Source organism: Onthophagus taurus, chromosome 11 (assembly GCF_036711975.1).
Source record: "Onthophagus taurus isolate NC chromosome 11, IU_Otau_3.0, whole genome shotgun sequence".
In the NCBI taxonomy this organism is placed as follows: Eukaryota; Metazoa; Arthropoda; class Insecta; order Coleoptera; family Scarabaeidae; genus Onthophagus; species Onthophagus taurus.
Genome location: NC_091976.1, coordinates 33,737,751 through 33,765,413, shown reverse-complemented (window position 1 = coordinate 33,765,413; position 27,663 = coordinate 33,737,751). Strand labels below are relative to the sequence as shown.

The 27,663-nt window shown below is 33.2% G+C and overlaps 2 protein-coding genes across 4 annotated transcripts; one reads left to right on the top strand and one right to left on the bottom strand.

Moving 5' to 3' along the window:
- Positions 1-19,476, top strand: LOC111423563 (tubulin folding cofactor E like protein mlt). 2 transcript variants are annotated; one of them, XM_023056818.2, is made up of 5 exons: positions 1-138; positions 11,817-12,090; positions 12,293-12,949; positions 18,449-18,865; positions 18,921-19,476. In XM_023056818.2, the coding sequence occupies exons 2-5, from the start codon at positions 11,839-11,841 to the stop codon at positions 19,023-19,025; spliced, it is 1,431 nt and encodes a 476-aa protein (XP_022912586.2). In that variant the 5' UTR covers positions 1-138; positions 11,817-11,838; the 3' UTR covers positions 19,026-19,476. The 2 variants fall into 2 exon arrangements, with proteins under 2 accessions (XP_022912586.2, XP_022912585.2); XM_023056817.2 differs by lacking the exon at positions 1-138 and adding an exon at positions 4,664-4,936.
- LOC111423574 (Grp170 co-chaperone) lies at positions 19,420-27,076 on the bottom strand. Of its 2 annotated transcripts, none has more exons than XM_023056831.2 (2): positions 26,939-27,076; positions 19,420-26,803 (listed from the first exon to the last, which is right to left on the bottom strand). In XM_023056831.2, exon 2 carries the CDS (start codon positions 26,795-26,797, stop codon positions 24,074-24,076), a length of 2,724 nt encoding a protein of 907 aa, XP_022912599.2. In that variant the 5' UTR covers positions 26,798-26,803; positions 26,939-27,076; the 3' UTR covers positions 19,420-24,073. The 2 variants fall into 2 exon arrangements, with proteins under 2 accessions (XP_022912599.2, XP_022912601.2); XM_023056833.2 differs by lacking the exon at positions 26,939-27,076 and adding an exon at positions 26,855-26,933.
- Between the last annotated feature and the right edge of the window lie 587 nt (positions 27,077-27,663).

Genomic DNA, 27,663 nt, shown 5'->3' with positions numbered 1-27,663 from the left:
AAATTTGTAGTTCAAAAAAGCATGTAGGAAAGTATAAATTTTCTCTCTATTTATAGAAAATGTTCTTATTAATAATTTCGTCAGAAAAATTAACCAAAACCGTTCAAATTGATAATCCTGAATCTTCATTTTAACAATGTAAGTAATTATTATTGATTCCTTAAACACTCACCACACAACCTAACAGAATTTTAATATAAGACGGCTTTCTAAATATGGACGAACCGGTTTTATTTTCAAACCATATTTGAAATTGCGAACTTGAACTTTAAACCACAACAAAGAATTTCATTTCAAACTAATATTATTTTAGTTAAAGCTTACCTTAAGATGAGAATTTCACGTTGAATGTGATGATCGTATTTAAAATTGAATTTATATCGATATCTATTTATTTATATGATTATCAAGGATTTCGGGGAAAAATAATTTTTTATTCCTACTCTACGTGTAGATTTGTTTAAAGTTTTTATTTCTTCTCATTTGAAACGCTATATTTAGTTCGGCATACGTGAAATAACCTTGTTGATATTGGATGAAAACCAAACGCTCAAGATTCCGGGTCAATTGGAATGTAATTTTGGAATATTTATCCAAATTAATTCGTTGTTTTTTCAAATTTATCGATGACCTACATTTATTTCGATTAATTCTAAAAGCCATAGAGCATCTATTGTTGTACTGGTTACGCATGGCAAGATTTGAAAGGAAAAACGCTCCGATTTAAACGTTGTGTAACATTTGGCACTGCTTTACCATTAGAAAGCGCACACTCAACTTGCAATTACCACCAAGATTTCATTCGATAACGAAACTTCTTCCTTTATTTCATTTTTTATTACATATTCAATTTACAAAGTTAATTTCAATATTGTTTAATAATTAAAAAATATTATTACAAACATCAAAATATATACAGGGTGTCTCAGCGAGACCGGTCATTAGACGTTTCTGGGGTTCTGGCCAAACAAAAAATTTGAGAATGCAGACTTAAGTATTATCAATTACGTTCTCTTCATCTAAAATATTTTCAGATTTCTAGCACTTTCGGTTATACCGGAAGTCGCCACCTACTTTATTTTATTATTTTTACATATTTGGATTTGTCTGTTTTCAAGGTTTATAAATAACTTTACTTTTTGCAATTTGATTCGGTCGTTCTCGAGTTATTCGAATTTTTCTAGAAAAATCTGCTCCAGCAGACATTTGTTCAAAAAATCAGAAAACACTTGATTTTTGGGATATCAATTTAGGATTGAGAATATGCTTAAGCAACATGATGGAGTATGTTTTGGTGCCGAGAACTGCGGTCTAAAACGTTTGATCACTTTACTATGGCACGTTAACTTTTCAAAATTTGGAAGTACCATAACTTCATTTTTTTAAATGGCACCCCCCATATTTTATTTTTTAGTCGTCTTCGCTGTCTCATTCTACATCTTTTATATCCCATAGGGCCCATAACTAATATTAATAGTTTGGGAGATAATTAGGGTTTTTTGAAAAATGCACACATATCATATGGATATTTAGCCTAGTGTGCCATGAAAAACAAGGCTTCTCAATGAGTTTTTGTCAAAGACTCACTTGTTTACGTCACTTGAGTTGTCTGGTTTCAATATCCCCTAAATCCATTTTTGGGCAAAAATGAGATATATACGCCATCTGTTAGAAAAAGTTGTTTTCTATAAAATACTCAATGATTTGTATTAAAAAACGCGCGAATCCCTTAAAAATTCAAATCAAATAGACAGCCTTTAGATATTAAAGAGAGCTACTTTGGATTTATTTTTAATACTTCCTTCAACATCGGCTTTGGATCTCCTAGCACCGATGTTTGCTCTAAGTGTCTTGAACTCCGGGAAAAAATTAAAAATGAAAAGGTTGCATCTATTAAAACAGTGCTAACTACAGAATACCGAATACATAAGCTCAGGGCCAAAGCATTTTTTGAACAGCTAAAAGAGAAACGGGACGGCCTTCTGACAATTTCTTTTGATTGTCAGAAAAACTTGGTATTGCCCAAAATACCAGATCAAAGTACCTATTATAGTAGACAACTGTACATTTACAACTTCACTACTGTAGTGGGGCACTCACATGCTCCGTTAACAAAAGATAATGTTACAATTTTCACGTGGACTGAAGATGAACATGCCAAGGGCGCCAACGAAATTGCAAGCTGCGTCTTTTACACTTTAAACAATAGTAACTTAGAGGGAATAGATACACTTCGATTGGTCGCCGATGGATGCGGCGGCCAAAATAAAAATACCATTATGATATGTATGTTGTTCAAATGGCTAAGCAGTATAAGCAGTTCTATTAGAACAATCGAGCTGGTATTCCCAGTGGTTGGGCACTCCTACATTCCACCTGACAGGGTTTTTGCTACAATCGAAAAAGAAATAAGAAAGAAAGAAGAAATTGTAATGCCAGAAGAATACATAAATATTTTTCAAGAACATGCTACTGTTTTTAAACTTGGAAAAGATGTTCCCGATAGTGATTGGAAAGGTGCTGGTCAAAAAATCCTTAAGCCAGTGTCTCAGTGGCATTTTAAATTTAACCAATGTAAGAGATATATTATACGACGTGGCAACAAAAACGCCATCACCATTCGAGGTGAGTTATCTTACCGTTCAGACACCGGAACATTCAAAGGAGTTTTTAGGAAAAACCAAACTGCCATGAATATCCAGCCAAAAGAAATTCCTACCGGAGTGAAACCAAAAGATCTGAAAATGAGAGATGTAAATAACTTGTTAAGCAAACATTATGGAAAGAACTGGAGAGCGGTAGAAAATTTGGCTTATTATAGAGATGTGTTGGGAAAATTTCAGAACAATAATATTCCTGGCGATTCTCGAGAAGACAGTGGGGACGAAGAGCCTAGTTTATGTGAATCAATCGAAAATATACCTGATGTTACAGTTTAAGAGTTTTTTAAGTACAGTTTTTAAATAACATATCTTTCAAAAAATAAAGTTTCCTGTTATTAGCTACAAAGAGATTTGATTCACTTTCAATTCATGCCTAATCCATTTTGTTCAGATTCAAATGAGCCTTAATCCACAGTTTGGTAGCAAACGCAACCAAACACCATTTTTAAATCCACTTTGTGATTTTTATATCTATTTCAAAAGACGTGGTTATAGAATTTTTGAAACTTCAGTAAGTCTTCTAATAACAAATAAATTATGTTTGAATTATTAACGCCAAAATCATCCCAAAATACTTTTTTGCCGTTTTCTCAAAATCGAAAAATTTGGACTTAAGGGTATTTGAAACCAAACAACTCACTTGATGCATGTGAGCTAATAATCATCTGTTAGGTCCCTTAATATTAGTACTGAAAAGAGTTAAAATCGATAACAATAACAAAAGTAATATTTACACAAATCAAGACATTCTTAATTTAATTTTTTTTGCATGAAAAGTGCGACAAAGTTCTTAGTATGATTCCCAGATCTTCTTTGGCAGCTCGAATTGAGGTGTTGGGACTGGGCTCGAAATAAGCCAAGGTATTCACCTCTTCCGTTGCATTATCTACTACATTTTTTGGTCAGTTTAACACGTGATTAATTCGTCCAAAATGCAAAAAATTTGCTTCTATTCTACTAAATTTACCTTTTGTCATCGGAGATAAATGTGGATAACTTTCATTAAACATTCTGCAAGTTCTACTAAGAACTTTGTCGCACTTTTCGTGCACAAAAAATAAATTATGGATTTCTTCAATTGTATAAGCATTATTTACGTTATTAATATCCATTTTAACTGGTTTTAGACTCACAAGCATCAAACAACCTAAATTAGACTTTGACGTTTACCAATAAGTCATTAAACATTTGTTTTCCATGGCACACTAGGTTAATATCGATATGATATGTGAGCATTTTTCAAAAAACCCTAATTATTTCTCAAACTATTAATGTTAGGCATAGGACATATGGAATATAAAAGATGTAAAATGAGACGCCGAAGACGACTAAGTAATAAAATATGAGGGGTGCCATTTAAAAAAATGAAGTTATGGTGCTTCCAAATTTCGAAAAGTTAACGTATCGTAGTAAAGTGACCAAACGATCTAGACAGCCGTTCTCAGCACCAAAACATACTCCATCATGTTGTTTAAGCATGTTCTGAATCCTAAATTGATATCTCAAAAATTGAGTGTTCTATGATTTTTTGAACAAATGTCCGCTGGAACTAGAAAAATTCGAATAACTCGAGAATTGCTGGTTCAAATTGCAAAAAGTAAAGTTATTTATAAACCTTGAAAACAGACAAATCCAAATATGTAAAAATATACAGGGTGTTCCATTTAAAAAAATAAAGTAGGTGGCGACTTCCGGTATAACCGAAAGTGCTAGAAATCTGAAAATATTTTAGATGAAGAGAACGTAATTGATAATACTTAAGTCTGCATTCTCAAATTTTTTGTTTCTCTGAGACACCCTGTATAATTAAATTTTTTTATATATAACTTAATTTTTGTATATATATATTTATTGATTGAAATAACCTTGAATATGTTGATTTAAAAAGTGTATTTTTCCTTGAAGTATTCCTCGTGTTGCTAAAATTATTTGCAAGGAAATTGTAGAAAAGTGGAGGGGAAAGGTTTTACATCACATCAGCCATCAGCTGAGTGTACCAACCACAGCTGATCGAGTCAACACACGCACACAGCGACCACCTCCTTCACTCAGATGAACTCAGTGCCGTTCGTTGCCAGACACCAAGTGCATTTTGCTCCGCGAACATTTTGACCTTTCCGAGTTTCGTGAGTTATCCCCTTTAAATTAATTAATTAGTGAACGACGTCGATTAAAGTGAACATTTTCGAATCGATTCGAAACGTTTTCTTGGGATGACACCCCGAGAAAAAGTACGCTGAAAGGGATTTCTTTATTAACTCGTAGGAAAAGCGGTGAGTATCGACGTATCTCGTGAATATCCTTTGTTTGGGACGCTTTACAGGTGATCGACGTCCTTTTCGCCTAAGATCGGATAAACTCGGTTTGTTATGTAAACAAAAGATTGAAAACAAAAAAAATAAATACTATAAATTTATCTCATTGAATTAATATTACCTTAATTAATTATTAATCGATTGAAGATAAGTTTAAATTCAAACAAAGAACTTTCTATTTCCTCATTCGTTTTAAGGAACCTTTTGTTCTTCAAACTATAACAAAACCTCGATTATTGCGTCGCAATTTTTTACAATTTTGCAACAACTTTATTTCTTTTATATAGTCTAGACTGGGATGGGTTGGGGATATTTTTCATTCCATTTCAATGGCATTACCCTTACGAGTCATCCATGACCGTACCACAATCAATCCTTCACCCACACAAAATTCAACGACCCATTCTAAAAAGAAACACGCTCGAAACGAATATGATTTTGTTCTGGTTTGAATTACGAGAGAATCGTGAATATGAGGACACCGAAGGCCGTCCTCACGAGAGTTATTGGCACATGGGAAACTTGCCAGAAAATGTTACGAAAACGGCCGGAACGCGGTTAGAGATGATTACAAGAGCAAAGGAAATTTTTTTTTTGAAACCAAGTTTTCGTACCGTTTTAATGTCAACCTAAACCTCGTAAACAATTTAACTAAAACATCATCTCATCTATCTATTATTAAATAAGAACAATCATATGTTTTTTAATCTTATCATTTCATTATTTATTTTGTTTTAAGATAAGTTTTTAAGCTTATTTTTATTTATTTATTTTACTTTCATTCTTTCTTTCTGGCTTTTAAAATATTTTTATCTGGCACCAACACTGTCATCAACCTGCAAATATCTATCAATGATCCAAATTCATCACAAAGAGAGATCTTTTTTCGAAGGAAACCAAATCGTTGAAATTTAAAATCTTGCATTTGCAGAGTTATCCATTAAGAAAGATTAACATAGTGGATCTGTAATAGGTGTTGTAGGAAGAAAACTAGATACTGTTGACAGAAGACTAAATACTGCTGGCAGAAGACTAAATACTGTTAGTACAAGTCTTAATACTGCTGCTATAAGACTAGATATTCCTCATGGAGATACTTTACTTAACGCCCGATAAAAAAATTGCAATGATGCGTTCTAGACAGTACGTCGCGTCTTTATCTTACCTACATAAGTAATAACGGCGCGACGTCCTGTCTCTGGAACACACATCAGGACCATCTTTTTCGATTGGACGGAATTTTTAATTTATAATTCGTTTAAATCATAACTTTGAAAAACTGATAACGGTATCTGACAAACGCAATTATTTGTGGGTATTTTGGTTAGATGAGACTAAATACTGCTAGTACAAGTCTTAATACTGCTGCTATAAGATTAGATATTCCTCATGGAGTTACTGTTGGCAAAACTCTACTTACTGCTAACAGAAAACTAGCTACTGCTGGCAGAAAATTAAATACTGTTGGCAGAAGACTAAATACTGCAGATAGAAGATTAGATACTGGTAACGATAGGCAAGAATCGTAGTAGTAGAACAGTAATATGACCAGAGAGACATTTAATGAGTTCAAAATTGGTACATTACTATTACATGCCATATATGCAGAGTTAGAATCAAATCATGAGTATAAAATTGAGGGAAGAATATGAGATAAATAAAGAGGACAAGATTGATCAAGAAATAATAAAGCAAAAGTATTAAAAACAAGAAAAATGCAACAAGTTATATATATTTGTAATAAATTTAGAAACCAAGTTTTCGTACCGTTTTAAAGTCAACCTAAACTTCTCAATATTGACCTCGTAAACAATTTAACGAAAACAAAAACCATCATCTATCTATTATTAAATAAGGACAATCATATTCTTTTTAATCTTATCATTTAGATATTTATCATTTTATTATTTATTTTGTTTTAAGATAAGTTTTTAAGCTTATTTTTATTTATTTATTTTACTTTCATTCTTTCTTTCTGGCTTTTTAAATATTTTTATCTGGCATCAACCTGCAAAAATCTATCAAAGATCAAAATTCATCACAAATAGAGATATTTTTTCGAAGGAAACCAAATCGTTGAAATTTAAAATCTTGCATTTGCAGAGTTATCCATTAAAAAAGACTAACATAATGGATCTGTAATAGGTGTTGTAGAAAGAAAACTACTATCCGTGCAAGAAGTCAAGGCCCCTCACTTTAGAGATCGATATCTTCGTAACCGTTCGATGGAAAAAATTGCTGTAAAGTTTATTGTAATCAGTGAACATTTCTGCGTATCACATGTTAATTTGGAAATTTTCGGGTCCGCGGTTTTACTTTTATCGCGAGTTAAGTGAAAAAAGTACCCGATTTTTGAGAGTGCCAGCAACTTTGTCTACTTTGCGATTTTTTCTCTCCAAAACTATTTGACGAAAAATTTTAAAAATTTAAACAGTACGTCGCGCCTTTATCTTGCCTACATAAAGAAATAAGGCACGACGTCCTGTCTAGGACACACCATCTGTTCCGATTGGCCGGAACCCTCGTCACCCCGCAGAGCTTATTTCTGTTTCTTTTTAATTTGTAATTCCATTAAATCGTTCTTAAAAAAATAGGGATCCTTAATTTTGAAAAACTGATAACGGAATCCGACAACCAACATTATTTGACATATTTTGGTGAAATCCGCGAGGAAATCCACCCAACCGTTTTCGACATAACGGCGTCTTACTAAACCGCGATTTTCCGCGAAAGTATATGAAATATCGAAAAAATAAAATATGCCACTCATTGAGAACACATCGGACTACCACCTGTTCAAAATTCAAATTTTTTCGTACGATAGTTTTCGAGAAAAAAAATCGCAAAGTTGATAATGTTGCCAATTCCGTAAAAAATCGGGTACATTTTTCATTTAACTCGCGGTAAAAAGAAAACCGTGGATCCAAAAATTTTCAGATTAACATAAGTTACGTAGTAATGTTCAGTGATTACAACAAACTTTGTTGCAATTTTTTTTATGGAGCGGTTGCGAAGATATCAATCTCTAAAGTGAGGGGCCTTGACTTTTTGCACGGATAGTAGATACTGTTGACAGAAGACTAAATACTGCTAGTACTAGTCTTAATACTGCTGCGATAAGACTAGATATTTCTCATGGAGATACTGTTGGCGAGACTCTACTTACCGCCCGATAAAAAAATTGCAGTAAAGTTTGTTGTAATTACTGGGTGAGGGGGATTCCATCCAATCGGAAAAGATGATGCGTTCTAGACAGTACGTCGCGCCTTTATTTTACCTAGATAAAGAAATAAAGGCGCGACGTCCAGTCTCTGAAACACACACCGGGATGATCTTTTTCGATTAGATGGAACTCTCCCCGCATATAATTCGCTTAAATCGCTCTAAAAAAATTAGAGAGATATAACTTTGAAAAAGTGATAACGGTATCTGACAAACGCAATTATTTGTGGGTATTTTGGTTAGATGAGACTAAATACTGCTAGTACAAGTCGTCATGCTGATTAGATATTCCTCATGGAGTTAATGTTGGCAAAACTCTACTTACTGCTAACAGAAAACTAGCTACTGCTGGCAGAAAATTAAATACTGCTGACAGAAGACTAAATACTGCAGGCAGAAGACTAGACACTGTTAACGATAGGCAAGAATCGTAATAGTAGAACAGTAATATGACCAGAGAGAGATTTAATCATCTCAAAATTATTACATGCCATATATGCAGAGTTAGAATCAAATCATGAGTATAAAATTGAGGGAAGAATATGAGATAAATAAAGAGGTCAAGATTGATGAAGAAATAATAAAGCAAAAGTATTAAAAACAAGAAAAATGCAACAAGTTATATATATTTGTAATAAATTTAGAAAGTAAGTTTTCTTTCTTTGTCTTACCATCCTTATCGAATTGTAATAAACCGAATATCGATTTCAGCTTTTGTTCAATTTTGTTAAAAAGATTAGTTTTCACTTTCATTCGATCACAACAATAACATTTTCAATTTGATTTCATTGAAAGTAGAAATCAATGAAATAAAATCGAAATAGAAATCTTTAATTTCCCGGTGACTCAAAAAATAAATAAGTAAAATAAAATAAACGATTGATTTATCCCTATTTTGGATTTAGTTGTTGCGTAAATACAACCTTGTTGAAATCACATTTCTAAATCACTTTCCTTTTTCTTTTCAAGGTGAAATATATACGTAGAGATTCAACATTTTATTTATAAGTTTCTATAATTTCAAGGTTCATTTCTTGTTTTTATTTCAGTTTCTTATTCAATTATAACTTTTACTGTCGCGATGTTTCTTGTAATCATACAGGAAAACGAAAATTTTCGCTTGGAGCGATCATTTACTATGTGAAATCGTACAAGAAAACACTTCCTGTTCTTTAACTTTTTATTTCTTTATCAAAATTTATCTTTTGTTGGTTCTTTTTGAATTTTCTCACTTTCACTTTTCTAACTTTCCCCATCTAGGTTTATTTCGCCCCCTAAAAGCTCCACTTTAACGAGAATTTAATTTTAGACTCTCCTTGGGTTATTTATATGGTTTCTATTTGATGGTCGTAACCTAATTCTTCGCTCACACAAAGAAAATTAATTGATTAGTTTTGTACTTTAAAATGTCAATTTTAAGAGGTAAAGAAAATACATTGTAATAATGTTCAACCAAGCAAGAACTTTGCGAAATATATCTTCGCGGTAATTGTCCTATTAAATGAAATTATGTTGTTAAACTTCATCAGGATGGTTGTCTTTTAGATTTTTTTGTGAGTAACTAAAATTAATCATTTATTTCAACATCCTGTTACGAAGTAGTTACAGTAAAACCTCTATATTACGGATCTTATTAGAACAGACTAGACCTAGAACTAGAAACATTCGGGTTTAGCCGAAGATGGCTAAACCCTGAATGATTCTAGTTCTAGGTCTTGTGTTAGTTCTAGTAATAGTGCTAGTGCAATACTAGAACTAACATTAGACCGAGAACTAGAAACATTTGGGTTTAGCCGTCTTGAGAGACGCACGGCTAAACCCAAATGTTTCTAATTCTAAAGTCTGAAGACGCACGGCTAAACCTGAAACTTTCTAGTTGTAGGTCTAGTGTTAATTCTAGTTTTGCACTAGCACTGTCGCTAGAACTAACACAAGAGCTACAACTAGCAACATTGAGGTTTAGCTGTCTTAAGAGATGCATAGCTAAACCCGAATGTTTCTAGTTCTAGTGTTAGTTCTAGTTTTGCACTAGCACTGTCGCTAGAACTAACACAAGACCTACAACTAGCAACATTGAGATTTAGCTGTCTTAAGAGATGCATAGCTAAACCCGAATGTTTCTAGTTCTAGTGTTAGTTCTAGTTTTGCACTAGCACTGTCGCTAGAATTAACACAAGACCTACAACTAGCAACATTGAGGTTTAGCTGTCTTAAGAGATGCATAGCTAAACCCGAATGTTTCTAGTTCTAGGTCTAGTGTTAGTTCTAGTTTTGCACTAGCACTATCACTAGAACTAACGCAAGACCTAGAATTAGAATCATTTGGGTTTAGCCGTCTTGAAAGACGTACGGCTAAACCCGAATGTTTCTAGTTCTAGTGTTAGTTCTAGTTTTGCACTAGCACTGTCACTAGAACTAACACAAGACCTACAACTAGCAACATTGAGGTTTAGCTGTCTTAAGAGATGCATAGCTAAACCCGAATGTTTCTAGTTCTAGGTCTAGTGTTAGTTTTAGTTTTGCACTAGCACTATCACTAGAACTAACGCAAGACCTAGAACTAGAATCATTTGGCTTTAGCCGTCTTGAAAGACGTACGGCTAAACCCGAATGTTTCTAGTTCTAGTGTTAGTTCTAGTTTTGCACTAGCACTGTCGCTAGAACTAACACAAGACCTACAACTAGCAACATTGAAGTTTAGCTGTCTTAAGAGATGCATAGCTAAACCCGAATGTTTCTAGTTCTAGGTCTAGTGTTAGTTTTAGTTTTGCACTAGCACTATCACTAGAACTAACGCAAGACCTAGAACTAGAATCATTTGGCTTTAGCCGTCTTGAAAGACGTACGGCTAAACCCGAATGTTTCTAGTTCTAGTGTTAGTTCTAGTTTTGCACTAGCACTGTCGCTAGAACTAACACAAGACCTACAACTAGCAACATTGAAGTTTAGCTGTCTTAAGAGATGCATAGCTAAACCCGAATGTTTCTAGTTCTAGGTCTAGTGTTAGTTTTGCACTAGCACTATCACTAGAACTAACGCAAGACCTAGAACTAGAATCATTTGGGTTTAGCCGTCTTGAAAGACGTACGGCTAAACCCGAATGTTTCTAGTTCTAGGTCTAGTGTTAGTTCTAGTTTTAGCTTTATAACTAACACTAGACCAAAAACTAAAACAATACGGATTTAGCATTGGGTCTCTCAAGACGGCTAAACCCAAATGTTTCTAGTAGGTCTAGTGTTAGATCCAGTTTTAGAACTAACACAACACCTAGAATTAGAAACTTTTGGGTTTAGCCGTCTTGAGAGAAGCACCGTTAAACCCGCAACTTGCGCTGACGTCACGAACGGTCCTGCATCCCTTTCTGTGTATTAAAATTATTCATATTACAGAACTACAGACTACTTACAGACTTTTGGCTATAACGAACACTCCCTTCCTCGTATTAATCCGTTACATAGAGGTTTTATTGTATTATTGAAAACGTTTTGACCCGACTGATTACCTGGTATTTGCGGTTTTGTCCCAATAACGAAATTCGCGATCCAATTCCGTGGGTTACTCTCCCATAACCGGATTAAACTGGGTTATTAATTACTTTCTATAATTTTTGTTTCAGTAAAATTTAAAAATCGTCAAAAATGCCATCGTTACTCGAAGCTTTGGAACAAAAATACGGTGAAAGTTCGACGGAATCCGAAGGATCTGAAGAGGAAGGAATTTCAGTTTCGATTTTTGTACCTAGACGTAATCAACGAGTAACCGTTCCTTCATTATTGGTTCTAAATGATTGTGATATTACCACTGCCGGCGAACACAGTGCTTTAATTGATAAATGTGCCTCCGTTGAAGAACTTGATCTTGCCAAAAACAAATTAAATTATTGGCCGGAGGTAACAAGTTTTTTTTTTTATTTGAGTAGTATCTTTTGAGATGTTACAAGGACGTTGAGTTAAAATTAAAACGATTCCTACTAGAACAGCACGTGCTGTTGTTATTACTATTATGCAAAGAGGCCTCTCAAGGTTATCAAAACAAACACGCGTTGTTTTTATTTTTAATATTGCGAACTTAATTTTTGCGTTTAATTTTTAGGTTTTTGGTATTCTCCAACAAATGCCGAGATTAAAATTTATTAATTTAAGTTTCAACCAACTTTCCCGACCGTTAAAGCAAGCTGAAGTGGACGTAAGAATCCGTTGGGAATTTTTAAGGAATCTCGTTTTAAATTCCACACAAATCGATTGGGAAAGCGTTCGGCACATCTTGGATTATTCCCCAACTTTGGAAGAACTACATTTAAGCCTAAACGACTACCAAGGTGTCGACTTATGCGAGGTCTGTTCTAAAAATCAAGAAATCCTTCAAGGAAACGATTCAAATAACTGTAAATGTCCCTCGGAAATATGCAGAAACAAGCACAAACATTTAGGTATTAAAAAGCTACACTTTAACGGAAATCCGGTTTGCAAATGGTCGGAAATTAAAAAGTTGGGGTACGCCTTTCCGAATTTGGAATCGTTAGTTCTTGCCGATTGCCCGATTTTAACGTTGGATGAACAATCTCAAGAGAATCGGAAAAGAGAGTATAACAGAACCGAAAGCGAATGTGAATCTAACGAAAACAATGATTCTCCGCACGATAGTTTTCGAAAATTAAGATTTCTAAATTTGAATTCAAGTCAGTTGTCTAATTGGGATGAAATTGAAAGACTTTCGAAGTTTCCTGCTTTACAATGTTTGAGAATTCAGGTATTTATATATTTTTTACTAATTTTATTATAAAAATATACAGGGTGATTCAATTTTTAAACGGGAAACTGTATCAAGACCATTGAGGTCTTATATATAATCTAGAGTGCGTATGCTGTTGTCCCCACCCAAGGTTTATATATTAACGGTTGTCTAAGTTCCTATGCTGCAATACTTTGATTTTAGTTTGTGGGCGAGGGGAAAGAGCAGGAGTGTTTCGTGACGTAAGCGATCACGGATTGCGCACGCAACCTCATGGCCATGTGCTGCTCCATGCCTTTGTTTAATTTGAATTGCTTGGCGGTATTATTTTCCACATGTGACGTAATGCGCAGTATGATTGCGTACGAACCTAGACAACCTCTTATATATAAACCTTGGTCCCCACCACGCTTAAAATGAAGCCAGAAAGGTCGCCATGTTAGATGTACCAACTTAGCGGGAAATTCGAAATTCTTATACAGCGTGTCCCGTATCTTCCGCATCAGAGTATTATACGGTTGTAGAATACATTATTCTGAAGCGATCTTTCTAATAAATTTTTTTCGAAATGTTTATAATAACCGCACGGGAACTGTTTAACAACGACCAATAACGGACGACTTTGATTCACCGAAAAAGTTTATTTCTCTTTCCGTGACGAATCTATTGGTGAGTACACGTGGGAAACGAGTTATCATCGGCGTAGCGGACCGGCCGAAGGAGGCACCGACTACCTGATGCTGATTTGCGATCTGCTGATTGGACGAAAAACAGTTCGTTTAAACAGTTCCCGTGCGGTTATTATAAACATTTCGAAAAAATTTTATTAGAAAGATCGCTTCAGAATAATGTATCGTACAATCGTATAATGCTCTGATGCGGAAGATACGGGACACGCTGTATATACTTATGGAAGAATTTACATTATTATAAACTGGAAAGACAGAAAATAATAACCAAAACATTAATTTTTTATTGATAAATAATAAATAATGATATTTTAAAAGAATTTAATAATTTTTAGCCATAACCCTTATAATTAACATAAACTAAGAAGAAAATATTTAAAGCAATTCTGATTGATCACGTTAACCTTTGCTTATAAATAATTGTTAGTTAAACAAACTGAACAGTCCTTAATAATAAACTTTACTTGAACTTCAATTGAAGACCTCGGTGTAAGAAGGGAGTAGCTCCATTTTTCAAAGACAAGGAGTTGTCCCCTTCTTACACCGAGGTCTTTAATTGTTAATTCCAAGTCAAGTAACCAGAAACATTTTATGGACTGTTGTAAATAATCGTCCAACCTACCAAATTATAAAAAACATGTGTGAAACGAAAAGAATTCGAAAACTTTCAACAAAAATTAAATTTTAATAAAAATAACAATATGTTTATGAGAATTGTGAGGTTATAATTGTAGGTACAATAGAGACTTGAAACTATAGCTAAGTTCAGGTCGGTACATCCAACATGTCTGACTTTCTGATTACCCCCACCACCACCACATACGTTCTCTAGATTATATATAAGACCTCAATGATCAGGACGTAGTACTTGCCAAAATAACACAAGTTTTTTATATAAACGAAGGGTCGCAAATCGTTTGTTTTCCAGCTATGAGCTGTCAAAGTTGAGCCAAAAATTTATATTTTCAAGCATACTTTAAACTTCCCCAGCGCCCTCTAAGGGGATGAAATTTACTACTCCCTTGATTTTCTTTATAAGAACATTTTAACGCTATGGAATATTAACATAAAAAAATATGGGTAGTATTTTCCTTAAAGTTAATAGTTTCAGTGTAAAACAATAAAATATGCTAAATTGTACTGTAAAGCGCTGATATTATTAAAAGAAAATTTGTTTTTATAGCTGAGATGCGGTTTTCACTAATATTTAGCAAATTTTAAGGTCATTAAGCATTTGTGAAGTAAATAGTACCATTCCATTTAACTTTTTTTCAAAAATCACAAAAATATGTAATCGCTGCAGACAACGCCCTCTACCTTATTTGTTTTAAACCAAACGATCTTACTGAAAATATCTTTTAAAAGAGCATAAAATGCATATATGGAAACGGTCAGTTATCTCCTAAAGTAAGATAGGTAGCAAAAAATGTCAAGATCCAAAAGGTTTAGTGTTTTTTAAAATCTATTACAATAAGGACAAATTAAGTATACAGGATCAGTCAAAAAGTTATGACGAAACAAAGTTTCGTTTTCTTTAATGGAACACCCTGTATGTTATTGCATATTTCGGTTCATCTCGAAATTCTAAACAAAAAGAATCGTGTTTAGGTTCAATCTAAAAATTAAAACAATCACAAGCACATCTAATCTTGATAGAAAACAAAAAGATACACCTTAAAAATAGTGATACTGATCTATACAGGGTGTATCTAAATTGATGCGAAAGATTTTAAGGGGTGACTTTTCAGCGAAAATTAAGGGGGTCTTTCATATAACTTTTTGGTAAAAACCTCTTCTCCTCCAAGTTATAGCCTTCTAAAGTTAAGGGAAAAAATCTGCAACCTTCTTATCTCTTGGACATTTTACAACTAACAAATTGTTAGTTTGATCACAAAAAATAAAATAATGCTGAGATCAATTTGACATAACTTCATTTTTTTGACTACTAATAACCAATCCCAGAATTAATTCACCTGAGCCTGCGTATTATTTTATTTTTTTGTGATCAAACTAACAATTTTAAGAGAAAATGACAAGAGACAAAAAAGTTGCGTATTGAATACCTCTATTTAAATCAAGCTTTTAAAGAGAAAAACATAGACACATTAAAAAGTTCTAATGCAAAGTGTTATAGGGGTTGATTTTTTTAACCCCTTGTAATAACATTTTCCGGTTATGAAAATCGTCAAAAAGTGTCATTTTATTAGCAACAGTTATGTGCTAAATTTTATTCTTCTAAATTCCTCCATAGTGGATTTATTAAAGAAAAACAATTTTTCCCCTAATTTTAGAGGGCTGTAACTTGGAAGAGAAGTGGTTTTGACCAAAAAGTTATATGTGTTAATTTTCGTTGAAAAACCACCCCTTAAAATCCTTCACATCACTTTAGATACACCCTGTATATAAATATAAAAGTTTAACAGAAAAGAAAAGATTCAACATGATAAATACCACAATAGGCTTTTTTAAATGAACTGACGTAATTCGAGTTTTGTAAAAGACCGAAACCGGTAGAATTGAAAACATTAACATCCATTTTAATAAAAAAAAAGTACAAAGGAAAAACCAAAAAAATTGTATAACTAGAAGCAGCATAGCCTATCCCCGCCCGTATACGAGATTGAAGCCAACGTTCGAGTGTTTGTTTTGGTTTTGGTCCCACTGACAGTGGCGTGTATAGTTTCGGCAAAATCAGACTTACACAGTGGCGTACGTGAAGAAATGTATATTATCATTATTTTTTTTTTATTAAGCAGGTTTTTAAAAATTTGATGTGCAGTTTATGCGCTATATTGATTGAAATGTTTATTAAGGAATGTAAACTTTGAGTTCTTTTGTAATTAATTATTGTAACCGTATAAATTGTGAACGGTTTATTTCTTACAAGTAAATTAAAGATGATATAATTAGAATTTTACAGTACTTTCATGGTAAATAATGCAGTAAAAATATTGTATTTGCAAATAACATTGATATTTTGTTTCAAAATTTTTATTACATAACAAAAAACTTAAAACTTAACTTATAAATATAAATTTTAAAATAACTCTCATTGATTTGAAAATACTATTTGTTTGTTTAACATATGTCAAAGCCTAGATTCTTGATTTATTAACTTGGTTTCATTAAATAACTTTACGTTAATAAATTTTGTTATTATTAACTTTATACATTGTATTTCATGTCCATCAATCATACGCATGATCTCCAAAAAGATCATAAATATTTTGAGGTAAACTTAATAAAATGGAATTAGTTAACTTTAAAAATATGTTCTTGTTATTGAATAATACATTTTGTCGTTAATAGTCTCTAATAATTTTTTCACTAATTAAGTAAAGTTTGACTACAAACTCAGAAGCTTTAGTCAAAACCCCATATGTCTTTTATACCTATAGCATTGAAATATCACTAGTTCCTTCTACCATATTTAAACAAAATTGGCAAGTAATAGCAGTTTTTAGAAAATAGTAGTTAGGTAGTTAAATGCATGTTCTCTAAGTTCGCAACGTCTATAATGTCCAGTGTTTCAATTTCAAAATATACCGTATATTTCGGACTATAAGACGCACCTCAAATTTAGAGACGATTTATTGAAAAAAAAAATATTTTAATGGTACCTTCGGACCATAAAACGTACCCAAAATTGAGTCCATTTTTCTATGTGAAGGGTGCGTTTTATAGTCTGAAAAATACGGTACTACTAAAATGTTAACTTCGCCAAAGCCAAAACAAATACGTACACAAACCTTGTTTACTTAGGGGAGAATTATTCATTTATTAGGGTTCGACAAACATGGATAAACATTAATCAGTTAAATTTATTTTCAAAGAAACCATAAAAAGATTGGCCTGTTCGGAAATACTCGGTGATCGTCGACCGGACGGTCCGATCTGAGCGCGTTCCGTTTTGGACTGAGTGAAAACGTAAACAAAACACATCGAACGCTGGCTTCAACTCTTGGTGTTTATATGTGCTTCTAGTAATACAAATTCTTTGGCAAAAACAGAATTTTATTATATTAGAAACATTTGGGTTTAGTCGTCTTGAGAGACACAGGGCTAAACCCAAATGCTTCTAGTTCTAGGTCTAGTGTTAGTTCTAAAACTAAAACTGGAACTAACACTAGACCTAGAACTAGAAACATTTGGGTTTAGTCGTCTTGAAAGACGCAGGGCTAAACCCAAATGTTTCTAGTTCTAGGTTTAGTATTAGTTATAAAGCTAAAACTAGAACTAACACTAGACCTAGAACGAGAAACTTTGTAGTTCTAAGTCTAGTGTTAGTTCTAGTTTTAATTGTAATTCTGCACCAGATTGTTCTATATTTTTATTGAACTAAAAGTATAATGAACTATAATCCTAGAACTAGAAACGTTGGGGTTTTAGTTCTTTAGTCTCCTGTCGTGTTGTATTGGTTGCAAGTATGCAACCAATATCACAGTGTAATACGCATCATACGCAAATCGCGTATTGCAATACCAATACTGTGATATTGGTTGCATACTTGAAATGATGACGTCGGGTACGATAATTAATTAACACACTGTATATATCGTCAGTAGACGATATACAGGTGTCCGGTATCCCTGTATACAGTGTGTTAAACAGGTAGAATAACATTATATCAACGTGAATTTGGTTATGATATTGTGGTGCTTTGACCGCACGCAGTTTTAGTCATTCATGTCTCAATGGGCTTTATAAGGTGATATTATCGATCTTTTCAATAATTAAATCGGGGTTGTTTGCGGCCGAGGCTGAGTAATTAGGATTATATCACTCTGATCCGATTATCATAGACATAATATTAATATGATAATTTTAGGGTTGTCCTTTATGGGATAGTCACGAATACACCGAACATGAACGCCGTCAACTCTTAATAGCACGTCTTCCCAACGTTGAAATGTTAAACGGTGGTGGGAATATCGAACACGATGAAAGAGAAGACGCCGAAAGAGCGTTTATAAGATATTACATGGATAAACCGGAAAGTGATCGCCCGGAAAGATATTCGGAACTGATTGGAATTCACGGCAAATTAGATCCTTTGGTGAACGTCGATTTAAGACCTGAAAAAAGGGTCCGCGTTACTTTTACGTGCGGAACTCATAGTGAGGTGAGGTCCGTTGATGTTTATAGAACCGTTTGCGATTTAAAAACGCGATTGGAACAATTCGCTGGATTTCCTGCTGCGAAAATGAGATTGTTTTATGTTGATCAAGATTTGAGGGATATTCAAGTAAGTTTTAAATAAAATAAATTAATTAAATTAATGAGTTATTTTTTTTTAATAGGGTCCTGAAGAAATGAAATTTCCGCATAAACAACTTTACAGTTATAATATTCGTTCAGGGGATGAGATCATTGTAGATTCTAAGAAAAAACTTGTAGAAAAATAAAAAAAAATGCTAATAATTAACTGCCAATTATTTTTTTGTTCGTTTTTAAGGCAGTAACTTAAATGTTATTAATTTTAATCAGTTATAATTATTTCCCAATTGTTCAAATACTAACTTAAATTAATGTATATCCTAATTATTTTATTGTAATTGTGATATCCCCGACTGCTGCTGGCAAAGTATAAGGTTTTTATGGATGATGTTTAAGCGAAGGAAAAACTGCCATGTAGTTTTGTTAGAAATGTGATTTAGAAATTAAGAATTATCTAAATCGGAGTTTGAATGATAAAAATAATAAATTTTTGGTGGAGGTTAATTATAATTTTTTTTCTAACTCTTTTATTTAATAAAACTCCGAATAATAACAAAATAAGAATAATAAATAACACGTTAGTGAGTAATAAATATATTTTATTTGAATCATTTACAAATAAATAATAATGACCAGTGACTATTTTTTTGTATACAATTTTTTTATCCCAATGCCTGTTTTTATCACATAGCAAAAACTACTTAAGTAAAAAAATATTTGCTTTACAAGTAATTCTAAATGTAATTAAGAGAAATGGTCGAAGTTTAATTTTTGGAATTGTTTGCTACCGACTAAATTAATCTTTGTTATTTTCTTTCACACGACTATTTAAGATTGATTCAATTTAAAAGAGAACTCGTGTTACCTCAAAAAGTAACAAAGATGTTTCGAATACTAATTTATTTTTAATTTTTTCAATAAAAAGTATTTAACTCTTACAAGTTTGAAACACTCATCTACTTATTCTCGTTGTTACGTCTTTGACATTCATAAATTTTAAAATGTTTTCGAAACGAGAATAAATAGACTTTAATTATTATCCTAGCATAAATTGAAGTAAATCCATGCAAATATTTAAATTTTTTTGTAAACGTTTTCTAATTATCCTGAATATCTTGGCAGAAGTTGTATATTGTAATAATTTTATTTACTTTTTAACTCTCAATATAGAGAGTTTTAATTAATTTATTTAATTTTTGAAATTTGAAACCATTTTTTTGATATTTCTGTATTAATTTTGAAATAAAACGGTTATTTTTTGGTCAATAATAACACTGGCAACAACATAATCCATTTTATCAGAGTCAATTTTTATCACTTTATGCTTATTTTGTTGTTAGTTAGATAAATAATAATTAAGTGATATTAAGAGTTAATGAATTTTACAGGTAGGAAATAACCTACGTGGGTTTTGACATTTTTGGCTGAAAATGACACAGTTTTGCACTCTAACCTTAACCCAGTTGATAATACTTCTTCAGCAGCGAATAAATCAATATCAGTGAGTGTATGTGTATACCCAAGACTGACAAAATTGAAAATATGAATTCCCAAAATGATCAGCAATAATTCAAATAAGAAGACACCAGTATGTACACCTGTAGATGGTCTCAGTCTTCAGCTGATGATTCCAAAGTCTTTAGTGATTAGTTGCAGCATCCAGAATAACTAAATCCAGTATTCAGTGCTTGATTCCAGTAGCATCACTTAGATACTAGATAGTTCTAGAATACAATTGCGAACCCAATGTTCTCAGTGAATAAATCCAGTACCCAGTGGTTGTTTCCAGTATCTAATAGATAATTCTAGTATGCAATGATAGCTTTTAGTATCTTGCGGATGATTCCAACGTTTAATGGGTGATCCAGTAGCGTAACGTTAGTTTCCAACATCCAAAAATTCGGTACAGTGCACAAAATAATTAAATCCAGAGATTAGTGGTTGAATCTAGCATCCCTTTGATGGCCCCAGTTTTCAGTTGATGATTCCAATGTCTTTAGTGATTAGTTCCAGTATCCACAATAATTAAATCCAGTGTTCAGTGCTTGATTCCAGTATCATCAATTAGATACTAGATAATTCTAGAATAGGTACAAGTGAGAACCCAATGTTCTCAGTGAATAAATCCAGTACCCAGTGGTTGCTTCGACTATCTAATAGATAAATCTAGTATGTAATGATAGCTTCTAGTATCTTATGGATGATTCCAGTAGCGTAACGTTAGCTTCCAACATCCAAAAATTAAGTACAGTGTACAAAATAATTAAATCCAGAGATTAGTGATTGAATCCAGTATCCCTTTGATGGCCCCAGTTTTCAGTTGATGATTCCAATGTCTTTAGTGATTAGTTCCAGCATCCACAATAATTAAATCCAGTGCATAATTCCAGTATCATCAATTAGATACTAGATAATTCTAGAATAGGTACAAATGAGAAGCCAATGTTCTCAATGAATAAATCCAGTACCCAGTGGTTGCTTCCAGTATCTAATAGATAATTCTAGTATGTAATGATAGCTTCTAGTATCTTATGGATGATTCCAACGTTCAATGGATAATTCCAGTAGCATAACGTTAGCTTCCAACATCCAAAAATTAGGTACAGTGTACTAAACAATTAAATCCAGAGATTAGTGGTTGAATCCAGTATCCCTTTGATGGCCCCAATTTTCAGTTGATAATTCCAATGTCTTTAGTGATTAGTTCCAGCATACAGAATAATTAAATCCAGTGTTCAGTGCTTGATTCCAGTATCATCAATTAGATACTAGATAATTCTAGAATAGGTACAATTGAGAACCCAATGTTCTCAGTGAATAAATCCAGTACCCAGTGGTTGCTTCAACTATCTAATAGATAAATCTAGTATGTAATGATACCTTCTAGTATCTTATGGATGATTCCAACGTTCAATGGATAATTCCAGTAGCGTAACGTTAGCTTCCAACATCCAAAAATTAAGTACAGTGTACAAAATAATTAAATCCAGAGATTAGTGATTGAATCCAGTATCCCTTTGATGGCCCCAGTTTTCAGTTGATGATTCCAATGTCTTTAGTGATTAGTTCCAGCATCCACAATAATTAAATCCAGTGCATAATTCCAGTATCATCAATTAGATACTAGATAATTCTAGAATAGGTGCAAATGAGAAGCCAATGTTCTCAATGAATAAATCCAGTACCCAGTGGTTGCTTCCAGTATCTAATAGATAATTCTAGTATGCAATGATAGCTTTTAGTATCTTGCGGATGATTCCAACGTTCAATGGATGATCCCAGTAGCGTAACGTTAGCTTCCAACATCCAAAAATTAGATACAGTATACAAAATAATTATATCCAGAAATTAGTGGTTGAATCCAGTATCCCTTTGATGGCCCCAGTTTTCAGTTGATGATTCCAATGTCTTTAGTGATTAGTTCCAGCATCCACAATAATTAAATCCAGTGCATAATTCCAGTATCATCAATTAGATACTAGATAATTCTAGAATAGGTACAATTGAGAACCCAATGTTCTCAGTGAATAAATCCAGTACCCAGTGGTTGCTTCAACTATTTAATAGATAAATCTAGTATGTAATGATAGCTTCTAGTATGTTATGGATGATTCCAACGTTCAATGGATAATTTCAGTAGCATAACGTTAGCTTCCAACATCCAAAAATTAGATACAGTATACAAAATAATTATATCCAGAGATTAGTGGTTGAATCCAGTATCCCTTTGATGGTCCCACTCTTCAATTGATGATTCCAATGTCTTTAGTGATTAGTTCCAGCATCCAGAATAATTAAATCCAGTGTTCAGTGCTTGATTCCAGTATCATCAATTAGATACTAGATAATTCTAGAATAGGTACAATTGAGAACCCAATGTTCTCAGTAAATAAATCCAGTACCCAGTGGTTGCTTCAACTATCTAATAGATAAATCTATTATGTAATGATAGCTTCTAGTATCTTGCGGATGATTCCAACGTTCAATGGATGATCCCAGTAGCGTAACGTTAGCTTCCAACATCCAAAAATTAGATACAGTATACAAAATAATTATATCCAGAGATTAGTGGTTGAATCCAGTATCCCTTTGATGGCCCCAGTTTTCAGTTGATGATTCCAATGTCTTTAGTGATTAGTTCCAGCATCCAGAATAATTAAATCCAGTGTTCAGTGCTTGATTCCAGAATCATCAATTAGATACTAGATAATTCTAGAATAAGTACAATTGAAAACACAATGTTCTCAGTGAATAAATCCAGTACCCAGTGGTTGTTTCAACTATTTAATAGATAAATCTAGTATGTAATGATAGCTTCTAGTATCTTATGGATGATTCCAACGTTCAATGGATAATTCCAGTAGCGTAACGTTAGCTTCCAACATCCAAAAATTAGATACAGTATACAAAATAATTATATCCAGAGATTAGTGGTTGAATCCAGTATCCCTTTGATGGCCCCAATCTTCAGTTGATGATTCCAATGTCTTTAGTGATTAGTTTCAGCATCCAGAAAAATTAAATCCAGTGTTCAGTGCATGATTCCAGGATCATCAATTAGATAATGAATGGTTCTGGTGCCCATTTGAGAACCTAATATTTTAATGATTGCTTCCAACATTTTGCGATTTATTTTAGTGTTCAATGGATGATGCCAGAAGCCAAACATTAGCTTCCATCATTCACAAGATAGATAGAAATTTCATGTTTCACTTTCTGATACTTATTCATTTGATTAAAGCGGGTTTAGCCAGATGACGAGTATTAATAACTGGTATTTGCTATTATAATGGACAAATTGTTTGGGTATCTACAATTTAAGAAGTGATCAGGTTACTATGATTATATGGAATGAGTCACTTGCATCTCGCTGTTCTCAAGAAGTGGGGTCATATACTCTGATGAGTATGTTATCAAAGCTGCAAGAAAAGAAGATACCCTTTATTATTGTTAAAGTAAAAGATAATTTTAGTTTCAAGGTTAAATTTTAAAATTGACTAACTTGAAGATTCTCTGGGTTGGCATCATTTTCGTCTTTATTCTTTTATTCTTTAATAAATAAATTATAGTTAAATTAAAAACATTTATGTGACATTATGTTGTACATCAGTGTTATTATTTACCAATTAACTCTTTTCAATATTTTTTTAAATTAATATTAATAAACGCAAAGGAACATAATTCGTACAAAAAACTAATACAACGTAAAAGAAAAAAAAATTATCTAAAAATTGTTTTAAAGTTCCGTATGTTCAGATTCACTTCCCGCGGGTTTCGAAGCTTCAACCTCAATCGTTTTTTCAGTTTGAGGTTCCTCTTCAACACTCTCAACAGTTTCCCCATCATCCACAACTTCATCTTTCTTTTCATCCCCATCATCCTTCTTCTCCTCCTTAACCGGTTTTTCAACTTTCTTCGGCTTCCACAATTTAATCTTATTCACCAAATACTTCACCTCCCGATCTAACGCGGCCATTTTTTCCGAAATCATTTTCACCGTTAACTTAACAGGTTCGTACTTTTTAATTTTACCCTGTTCATCAAGTTCTTTATCCCTCCATTCTTCCGTTTCAACAATAATCTTCTCCAACGTTTGTATTTCCACGTCTGTAAAAACATCTTTTTCCGGATTATTAGTTTTCGTAAGATTTCGAGCGGAATCTAAGAAATTTCTTGACCCGTTTAACATATTATTTAAAGCCGAGATTGCTTCGGGGCGTTCTTTATGTTCGAAGACGCGTATGTATAAATCGCGGGTTAATAATTTTAATTCGGATAATTTTTTTTCGTACGTTTCGGCATCGGCTTCTGATCCTTCGTCGTATAACCAATCGGATGCTTCGGTACAAGCTTTTAAAATTTTTTCTTTTTCCTCTTCGGTACACGCTTGGGAGTATTCGTCTTCGTAAAGTTTATTTTGGGTGTCTATAACGAAACTTTCTAGGTTGTTTAAAGCGGTCGCTCTTCGTGTTAATTCTTTTTCGATGTCATTTAATTTTTTTAATTTAGCTTCGGAAGCTTCGATTTGGGTGTTTGTCATGTTTTTGATTGTTAAGGTTTTTTCGGTGGGTTTTAATGATTCTTTTAGTGTTATTATTTTAGGTTTTGATTCTTTTTCTTCTTTTAAAGTGATATTTTTTGATGTTTCGGTTTCATTTTTAGGCGTTTCAGTGTTATTCTTTTTATCTTCTTGAGGCGGCTCTTCATGAACCGGCTTTTCTTCCTCAATCGGTCTCTTCTCCTCCTCCCCACTAAATAACTTACTAATTGTACTACCCAATTTCGAAAACGTTCCTTCCTCCTCTTCGGGGTTAGTGGTTAAAGTTTTTTCAACAACATATTCCACAGAAAGGAGCTTTAAAAGACCTGAATCGTCCATGTTAAAATGCGCCTTAATTCCTTTTGATTCGACGTTTTCCCCGGAATTCTTTTTGATTGCTTCTGTTACCCCATTTACGTTAATCTCTAATAAATTAATATCCCCCAAATTTTTTATTTCATTTATTGGAAGGTAATCTAAATCTGCATAATTAACATTAAACGAAAAATCATTTGTGTGTTTATTAAAAGTAATAATTTTTTTTTGCGGATATGGGTTCATTGGGCCAAAAAGCGTCCGCTTAACCTGCTTGATTTCGCCCTCACTTTCCCGTTCAAAGACAACCTGAACTGGGAATAAAACCGCATCTTTAGTAATAAACTTTTTGACCTGGAACCCAGAGCTTAAATCGGCCGCTTTATAAACAGCCCCCATAGCTGCAGCTTCATCAGTATTCAAGTTTTTAGCCAAATCTTGCCCCACAAACTCTCGCAGAATCTCTTGCACCTTAGGAACTCGGGTCCCCGCCCCAACCAAAACAACTTGCGAGATAACATCCATCGAAAATCCCGCCGTTTTTAAAGCTTGCTCAACAGGGATTTTAACGCGATCGAAGAAATCAGGAAGAAGATTTTCAAGATCCTCCCGCGTAACTTGCACCCTAAAATCCTGCTCATCTAAAAGCCCCTCAACTTGCGCGTAATGATCGTTATTAGCGGACAAAACGTTCTTAACCCTCCCCGCTTCCTTAAAAAGTTTCGCCATCGATCTAGGATTTTTAAAAACATCATTTTTAGTCTTTTTCATCTCGTTAAATTTCTTCGCCAAATAATCTCGCAATCTAATTTGAATTTCTAACCCCCCAAGTGTTCGATCAAACCCAACCCCAATCACAGAAATTTGGGGATGAGTCTCAACATAACCTCTCTCTTTACTTTTAACATTTTGTAAACTAACGATTGTTGAGGTGGTGGAGAAGGCCCCCATATCATAAAACATGATGTATTGAGCCGTTTCATTGAAATCTTTAGCGCGGAAAATCCCATAATTTAAAGCGACAGCCATATAATCGTTAATTAACTGCAAAACCTTTAAATCAGCGAATTTGGCAGCTTGCAATAAAGCTTTTCGCTCGACTTGGTTAAAATAACCAGGAACGGTGATAACGCATTCTTTAATTTTTTGGTGAGCACTCTGCTCCGCGAATTCTTTCGCTTTAAAAAGGAGTTGAGCAATTAATTCTTCAGGGGTATAAAAAGTTTCTTCATCATGCTTAAATTTAATGGTACCTCTCTCCTCATCAGGAACAATTTCGTAATACGGAAACCTCTCTTGATATTTCTTAACAATCGGGTGATCAATACTCTTACCTAACAACTCTAACAAATATTGATAAGAATTCTTCGGAAATCGAATCCCCACGGTTTGGGCATCCTCCCCAAAAGTACGTACGTTATCTCTAAAACTAATCACCGTAGGCGTTTTTCTTTTTGATTCTTTATTTAAAGCAATCTCCATGGGGACACCTGGCGAGACAATCCCAATTTTCATCCATTCCGATCCAAAATCTATGCTCATCACCGCCAAACCAATCGCGTAATGAACACTTATCACGAATACTAGAAGACTAATCAATTTCATCTTCACCTAAAACAACGCAAACGTTACAATTTTAAATTCAAAGGATCAAATACATACGAAATTTTTATAGGTTATGTTTAAATGTCTTGACGTAAACTCGCAAATAATGAATGAAAACCAATCGAAATTTGTCTCAATTACCTTTTGTTATAACGTCAAAGTGATAATGAAATGAATTCGTGCGTTGGGCACTTCAAAACTTCATCGGATTACGTTGTCTTATGGCCGAGAACCACGTCAATCCATGTGTCTGAAAACAGCTGTAGATGGAATTTCGCCGGCTGAAGTTTTCAGGTGTGGCGAATTCTGATTGGTTGAAAGCGACGAAACGAACCTAAAAATTAAATGAATATGTCAAAGAATGTTTTAATAATTATATATGAGATGGCACCACAAAAACTTCTCGATATGAATCATTAACAATTTTTTAAATTAATCTTATTTTATTAAATAAAAATGATATAAATTTAATGTTTTTTGTTTGATATTAAATAAATCTAAGTATAATAACAAAAAATAATATTTTAAATTTAATAAAATGTATTGTTAGTTTTAAATAAAAGATGGCGTAGGTAAAGTTAAAACGTTATTTGAGTAAGTTTAACGCTATTTAATTCAAATTTTAGCACTTTAAAGTAAATGGGACACTATCAAATATATTTAATGATATAATTGGAGCAATTTTAAAGGATATTATTAAAATTTAAATCGAAATTTGGATGAAAACCAGTTAAAATGACGTTTTGGAAGAACATAACCTCAAAAAAACTAAATCATCATTTTAGTGTAATAATAATTTCCTGGTAAGTTCATATCGATTCAAATATACTATATGTCTAACGTATCCCCAAGAAAAATTGGGTTTT